Genomic DNA, 8,598 nt, shown 5'->3' with positions numbered 1-8,598 from the left:
GTCAAACAAAATCACTAGATTTAGTATTTATGGCAGAAAACCTCCGACCTAATTCGCCTAACTGAATTTTAACACTAGTTAATTCATCAGTAGAGATAGGCGAATGTTGTTTTAATTGAGTATATAATAATTCAATTTCACTAAATATTGAAATTTTATCAACATAAGGGGGAGGAATGCAAAATTGTATGCCAGCAGATAAAACAAATTCTTCTGTATTGGACAAAACATGAGAAGAATAATTAAATATATGTTTATCCAAATTTGTTATAATTCCAAACTTCTTAGTAATTAAATTTTTTAAATATTTATCATAAGAAGAAGTACATTTATTACGGGTAAAATTATCGCCAATGGATAAAAAGTTGGAAAAACGGAGTTTATCAAAGAAAGATAGTTCTTTCCAAACCATGGCCCAAAGTAATAGGTGTTTACTACGTAACGAATTATATGTATCGGAATTAAATAGGATTTCATCTTGTAGGAAAACACGTTGAACTGCCAATGTATTTCTACATTTAATTTTAGAAATACGATGACAGATATAACCGGGAGCAACATGATTTAGGCGGCAAGATTTAAGAAATTCCATCCTACACTTCAAAATGATTAACTTATTTTTAATACGTATAACTTTGTTTAACGTTTTGATAAATTGTGAGCTGTACCGACCTCGAAAATATGTAAGTAAATTTTTGGTACAGCAAAATGGAAGGAGAAATTTCAGAGGAAACATAATTTAATTTAAATACCAAAAAAACAAGAAACGGGCAGGTGAAATTATTAAAATATACTTAAGGCCTTATCGTCTGACCCTCTAAGAGGAAACGTCAGAATGATAAATTAAAAACTAAGAAACGAATTTAGTTTTTATCCATTGGCGATAATTTTACCCGTAATAAATGTACTTCTTCTTATGATAAATATTTAAAAAATTTAATTACTAAGAAGTTTGGAATTATAACAAATTTGGATAAACATATATTTAATTATTCTTCTCATGTTTTGTCCAATACAGAAGAATTTGTTTTATCTGCTGGCATACAATTTTGCATTCCTCCCCCTTATGTTGATAAAATTTCAATATTTAGTGAAATTGAATTATTATATACTCAATTAAAACACCATTCGCCTATCTCTACTGATGAATTAACTAGTGTTAAAATTCAGTTGGGCGAATTAGGTCGGAGGTTTTCTGCCATAAATACTAAATCTAGTGATTTTGTTTGACAGAAAAATCATTTTGAAGCGACAAAATTAATTAGGTCTAATCCCGACATTTATCTTTCTCGCCCGGATAAAGGATCGGGTGTTGTTATACTTAACAAAGCGGATTATATCTCCAAAATGTTACAAATTTTGGACGATAAAAATAAATTTCTCCGGTTGGGTGATTTAAGCCATGATGACACTTTTCGTATGGAAATAAAAATCCAGAAAAGATTTCTTCAACTTCATAAAAGCGGGTTTATTTCTAAGGAGATTTATGATAGAATCCGACCCATTGGCTCTCAAAGGCCTAGAATGTACGGTTTACCCAAGGTTCATAAACCTAACATTCCTCTGCGACCCATTCTATCTATGTTGGGTTCTGCACAACACGAACTTGGGAAATGGTTGGTTGATCTTCTTAAACCTGTGCTTTCTTTTTATTCGGTCCATTGTATCTCGGATTCTTTTCAATTCGTGTCTCAGATACAAAAATTATCTTTATCTAAAAATACCGAGTTCTTGGCTTCCTTTGACATTAATAGCCTTTTTACTAATATACCTTTGGATGAAACCATTGGTATTTGTGCTGACTATCTATACCGTGGCCCCTCAAAACCTCCACAATTTCCTGAACGAATTTTCGTTGAACTGATGGAACTTGCTACTAAATCAGTCTCCTTTAGTTTCAACAACATTATGTACCGGCAAATTGACGGGATATCTATGGGTAGCCCTCTTGGTCCTTCGCTAGCCAACATTTTCGTTGGATTTTTGGAAAACGAATTATTTTCCAAAATTACTAAGCCAGCATTCTATACATGCTACGTTGATGATACTTTTGCATGCTTTCCCTCACGGAGTGAAGCTGAACAGTTTCTTCGTCTTCTTTGCAACCTGCATCCATCGTTACAATTTACTATGGAGGTTGAGGACAGTGGCTCTCTCCCATTCCTCGACATTTTCTAAAGTTGGTACTACGTTTGAGACCTCTGTATATAGAAAACCTACATTTACAGGGCTCTATCTTAATTGGTTTTCCTTTGCCCCTCAGTCACGAAAAATAAACCTCATTAGCGCTCTTACGCATCGTGCACTTATGATTTGTTCCCCAAACCGTCTTGATAAGGAACTTGGTGAAATCACAAATATTTTTCTTAGCAATGGATATCCCATAAATATGATAAAATCTACTATTGAACGTAAAATTACTACATTTAATGGTGGTAAACGTATTGGTCCATCACGTTGTCCCATTTATTTAAAATTACCATGGTTAGGTCCTGTTGGCCTTCATATTGTTAAAAGGATTTCTTCTGCTACTCAACGTTGTTTTCCAGCTACTATGCTCAGAGTAGTTTACACAACTCGATCCTTTTTCTCTTCTTTTCGTAAAGATGTTTTGCCAACCATTCAAAAGAATTCTGTTGTTTATAAATTTGTTTGTCAGTGTGGAGCTGACTACGTTGGCAAAACATCCCAAAGATTAGAAATGAGAATATCCCAACATGTCCCTCGGGATATTCGACTACACCAGGTTTCGAGAACATCCGAGCACTCCCAAGCTCATGAGTCCGCCATTGGTAATCACCTGATGAGTATAAATAGGTGTTCTGATCAATATTCCGATGGGTGGTTTTCTGTTTTATACAGTGCGAGGTCGAACTATCATCTCAATATCATTGAGGCGTTAGTCATTAACAACTCTCGACCTAGCCTGTGTAGACAAAAGATTTTGAAACATCAGTTGGAGATATTTATTGATTTAAAACCACCTGAACAGTGAGATATTTTTTTTCTTTTTTTTTTTTTTTTCACTGTTCTTCCAACTGAAACCAAATTCCCTTCTTCCCTCATTCGTTTCTTAGTTTTTAATTTATCATTCTGACGTTTCCTCTTAGAGGGTCAGACGATAAGGCCTTAAGGATATTTTAATAATTTCATCTGCCCGTTTCTTGTTTTTTTGGTATTTAAATTAAATTATGTTTCCTCTGAAATTTCTCCTTCCATTTTGCTGTACCAAAAATTTACTTATATATATATATATATATATATATATATATATAAAATAAAGGATTTCCTCGGATTTTACTTGTGCAAATGGAAATTCAGTTAACTTTCTTGAAGTTATATATTTGGATTTTATTGTTACTGGATTATTTATCTTCCACCAGACTATCCATTCATGTGTAATCACCTTTTTCTTCACCATATTTCCTTTGCTTCACTTTTTTGTTATCAAATAAGATCTTTGACTTACTTGTTGTTTCATCAAATACTTTTGCATGCAAAATCCGATCCTGCATTTTGCCAATTCCTACCCTCTGATGAGAAGGAAAGTATTTCTTTGAAACTCCACGGATTAAGGACTATCCACTTATCAAGTGTTTCCTTTTCAGATTAAATATGTTTTTAACTCTTTTTCAAAGTGTTTTTTAACATGTTTTATTAAGTGTTTGTTCGTATATATATATATATATATATATATATATATATATATATATATATTAGTTTTTATTATAAAGTAGATGATGATATTGTTGTAATTGTATTTCTCTTTATTATTTGTAGGTGAATGATTATATTGCTAAGCAGATGCAAGATGAACTGGTCCGTGCCATGTGGATCGACAGAAATACCCGTTGTGTCTTTCTGGAATTCACTCTTTATAATGCAAATTCCAACCAGTTCGCCAATTTTCTATTCCTCGTAGAATTCCCTGAGACTGGTGGAGCAATCCCTTACTACCAAATTAATGTAATCACACCCTACACGAGCTTCGACCCTTACACCATCGCCTGCCTCGTGGCGTTTGGCATCTGCTTTTTCATGTTCATTATCAAAAACGCCTACAATCTGTTAAAAGAACGACTCCGATTCTTCAAGAGTTTCTGGAACCTGATAGACTTATGTGCCTTGATCACGACCAGTTCAGTATCGGTTGCCTACACAATGCAGTATCTTGGGACGGAGGCAGTCTTGGAACAGTTTCGGGAAGACCCACGCAAATTTGTTAACTTCTACTACCTGGTCTTATTGAATCAACTGATTACATACAACCTGGCGTTCCAAATTTTCTTTACCATTGTCAGGGTGTCGTGTATTCTTGGAATCAGCCAGCGGATGTCGCAGATAGCAGTAGTGATGAAACGCTGCGCCAGCGAGTTGGTCGGGGTTTTCTACATCTTTATGATATACGCCCTTGCCTTCACAATGGTCGGCAATCTCTGCTTCATCACCACGCGACCCTATCATTCATACGGCTCCTCTCTGATGACCATCATGTTGCTGCTCCTCGGAAAGAACAACTTCCACGAATTGGTCCAAGTATCACCGATCATTGGAAAGATTTATTTTGTGTGCCAGATCTTTTTTATGATATTTATTATCCTGAAAATGTTTGAGAGCGTTCTCACAGACAGCATTTCCTCCAAAAATAAGAACAAAGTTCAGCTGAGCATCCTGAATTTGTTCCTGCAACAACTGAAGACATTTAGGATGGTTAATAAGTCGAAAGCTCTCAAGAAGAAAAACAGAAAAGATGAAATAGTATTAGAAAAGTTTTAACAGACTTTGATTGACTCATACTTAGTATAATAATAGATTTACTCAATCAAGTTTTACATAAATTTATGTTCGATTTTCGTTTTTCCATAGATAAATTACCGACAACCACTCTAACATATATTACTTGAATTCTTCGGACTACTATTCTCATCGGGTTAGGATTATTTCACAAAGATAAAACAAAATACACTGCAACATTTAACGCTTCTGAATTTTTTGAGATGAGGATTTTTTATTTGAATTATTTGGATTCTTAGGACTACTGCTCTCATCTTGAGTATCATTTTCACAATGTTTAGAGCAATGTAACCTCCAGCCTTCTTCAGGTTTATCTTGTCGAACTCGGGAATGTTTCTGTCGAACTCACTTTTGTTTGTAAGGACCTGTGGCGCAGTGGTTAGAATACTTGGAAAAATCAATTGTAAAAAGTGATATTTGCCTGAAGGTTGAAGGTTCAAGTCTCAGTGTGGGTCACCGAAAAATACAATTTCGAATTACTTTGAACCTGTATTCAGTCATGATCAATGGAACGAAAGCATGCTACACCTGTAAAGTAAATAAAGGGTTTTGTTTGAAATTCTGTCCAAATTCCTGAGTTTGACAGAAACATTCCAGAGTTCGACAAGATACACCTGAAGAAGGTCGGAGGTTACATCGACGGTAATGTTGTGAAAATGACACTCAAGATAAGAACAGTAGTCCAAAGAATCCAGATAATATGTGCAACATTTAATTTTTAAATAATATAGCTGTTCAACGAACTCTAATATTATTCACAACTGACTCAATATTTCTTCCATTTGTTTATTCCCTCTTGAACTTAACATCTTTTTGCATGGTTTGAACTTCTGTATTTCTCGTACAATAACTAAAACTGAAGAAATTCACTCTAAATTCGAAGTCGCCTTTGTTCAACTATTTAGACTGTCATCTATATTCGACTCTAAGATTAGTGAGCTTAAACCCAAATTAAACAACTACATGCATTCCTACATAAGGATACATGAATCAAAATGGCAAAGTGATTTCTGAGAACTTTTACTGCAGTAAAATGAAACAAGGGAAAAGTAACCAAATTGAAAAAATAAATTAAATAAGAACGTGGATCTTATAAATAAAAATTCCCATTTAATTTAGGTGAAATAGTGTTGTCAAAACCAAACCGGAAGTGAAGCTGCCCTCAAAAAGGATAAAAGAGATCATTCGTTGTTTCTAGTAAAACATGGTCTAATTGAATAAAAGTCGTTCTTTTTAAATATGTCGACTTATAATCGGTTTTGAAACATGCAATTTTTATGTTTTATTTATAAATATAAAGTATGGTGTAATCATTGTATTTTTTTTTTTGTTTTTTTGTGCTTGTCCAGGACTTTACCCTCACGACAAAAAAGAAATAAATATTTTTAAAAATTCTGTATTATGTACATACCTGTGACGGAGAGAAAGTATTGTAAACCAAAAATATCACATAAATTGGTCTAGCAGTTTCATATTTAAATAAGAAAATCAAATCGTATGGCAAGCGATGCCATTTTGAAAACAGTCTAGTGGAACAAGGGAAATAACTCTAAACTTTTGCAAGACTTTTGTTTTTGCTTTTTAAATAATGCGGTAGAATTTCAGAAAGATAACATTCAAAATAATTAAAACTCTTATCATACATATTTGTAATTTTTAACAAGAGTCTATAAAACAAAAATAAAGGAGTGAAATTCCCAATCAACCTCATACATCTGTCTATTGCCTGCGAATTCCTATTAATCGTTTTAAAATGATTTCATTTATAAAAATAAAACTACTTGATCAATTTAAGTGATTTTTGGAATATGATATCTTCTTTCTGTCACGGAGCCGCACATCATATAGATTTTTTTATTTTTGTTTTTTTTCTGGGGGGTGGGTATTGATAAGCACTTATTTTTAATAAAGTCGACGTAAAAACGGATATGTTTATATCTATAATATGAGTTTTGTTTTTACAAATTATAATCCATGTATATAAAAAAATTAACGTTTGCTTATTTTCTAAATCAATCTATATGTTAACAATTAAAACTTGAAAATAAGTTTCAATAGTGATTAAATTTTTCTAGAAATCTCAAACCAGTATTGGATTCTATCACGACTCACTACGGCAATTATGGATTGTGACAAGAGAGACAAAAACTTGAATGAGATGCTTTAAATATTGTGCGTGCCCATCTACCAGAGGATAAACGGAATTCTATTTACAATTATGGCCCTGTCGGTGGGGCATTAGAATACGCCGACTGCCCCCCTGCAGAGGGTAAAAGTCCCTCAATGGGGGTCCTGGTAATGACCGTAAACTATATCCAGTGGTGAGGCCCCAGCTTGTGGGCTTTGGGGAGTGTGGAGCCACCCTTTAATTACCATTGCTCCCAGGTCCACTCTGACCCGGAGTGGTAGTACCTGTTAGGGTCCCAACTATGGGTTAAATAGAAACCGACGTGAAAACAACAAATATATTCTATTAAAAAAAATTTCTTAAATAACTCGAACAGGCATTAAATAACTCGAACAGGGTTCATATGATGTAAAACAAAAACAACCAACCAACCTATTTAGAATTGTAGATTTGTAAAGATGGTTATGCTGATATTGTGAAGTTTCCATCCGTTCTGTACGTCCATACAATGGAAATACATCACATAATCTTATAAGCATATGTGAGATAAACCGTAATAACCAAATATATATTCTGGCACTACATTAACCAGATTACTCAGATAAATACTTTTACAGTTTCAATAAAAGGACTACAATAATATCATGGGGTCTTCATTCATGTTGAACGTCCACAGAATACCCAGCAGCAATCTATTACATATGAAATATGCCACTGTGGAATTTCTACAGGTCTCACTAGTACATATATAAATTCATAAGAGAAAGATAGAGAAAGAAAGAGAGAGATAGGAGAGAGAGAGAGAGAGAGAGAGAGAGAGGGGGGGATAACTGTTGTGTTACACAGATATATTGATAGATGATAGGTGACCGGGTAGGTATATAAGTCGATAGATAAATCGAGTTTAACAAATTCATCTCATCTTTTAAATTCTTTAAAAATTCACAAAGTTAATCCTACGAAGCCGCCATAAAACTAAATGTTTCAAGGCATCTCACTCCTGACACTATCTTTTACACGTGTTTCATTTTACTTCAGTCAAAGTTCTCAGAAATCAATGAGCCCCTTTCCGAGGGCTAACACGAGATCTCTATATGAGATGCATCGATATTCAAATATTCCATTAAAGTTCTCCTTTACATCTCAAACGCTGAGTTAGAAAAGAATTTGAGAACATGATTTTCCTCTCCCCAATTGACCATTTTGTTATAGTATATCTTTCTTGTAATCTCTTCGTCTTACTGGATTCCAGAACAAGAATTCCTCTAGTCTGGTGGAGTATCAGCTTTGTGCTATTACTTGAGGTAACATCACTTGGAGAAGGTACACCATCCCTTGTAAAGGCCACTGTGGGTTAGCCATACCGAGGTCTTATTTGGGCTGTGAATACTATGTGATTTCGAATATTTAGTCACGGTTTCCTTGTAGGAAAATTATCCTCATGCCAGATTGTCCTCATAAACCACTGAACAGAGAGACCTTAGACACTCGAGATAGTGTCTAGTAGGCATTCAAGTTCTCTCCAATAGGCATTCAAGTTTTATCTTAACATAAAAGACGTTGCAAGCCTGTCTCTGCTTTATCCTTATTTTCATGGCTAGTGTTCGTCTGAGCTCCAATATATGGTCCTCCCCCTCGCCAAACTTTCATGAAAAACACTCGTCTAGTTAAAACCA

At 34.3% G+C, this 8,598-nt stretch overlaps 1 protein-coding gene across 1 annotated transcript in view; it reads left to right on the top strand.

Moving 5' to 3' along the window:
• LOC145247845 (polycystin-1-like protein 2) overlaps window positions 1-5,391 on the top strand; it is a 194,003-nt gene extending 188,612 nt beyond the window's left edge. The window contains exon 13 of the mRNA XM_080109468.1: window positions 3,781-5,391. Coding sequence (XP_079965594.1) covers window positions 3,781-4,776 — 996 coding nt within the window. The 3' untranslated portion in view covers window positions 4,777-5,391. The remainder of the gene's footprint in view (window positions 1-3,780) is intronic.
• The last annotated feature ends 3,207 nt before the right edge of the window (window positions 5,392-8,598 follow it).

The sequence above is a fragment of the Euprymna scolopes genome, chromosome 26, assembly GCF_053919585.1.
Source record: "Euprymna scolopes isolate OS-2025 chromosome 26, ASM5391958v1, whole genome shotgun sequence".
NCBI classification, from domain to species: domain Eukaryota; kingdom Metazoa; phylum Mollusca; class Cephalopoda; order Sepiida; family Sepiolidae; genus Euprymna; species Euprymna scolopes.
Note: the sequence above shows the minus strand (reverse complement) of the source record. Positions and strands in the feature narration are given on the sequence as shown.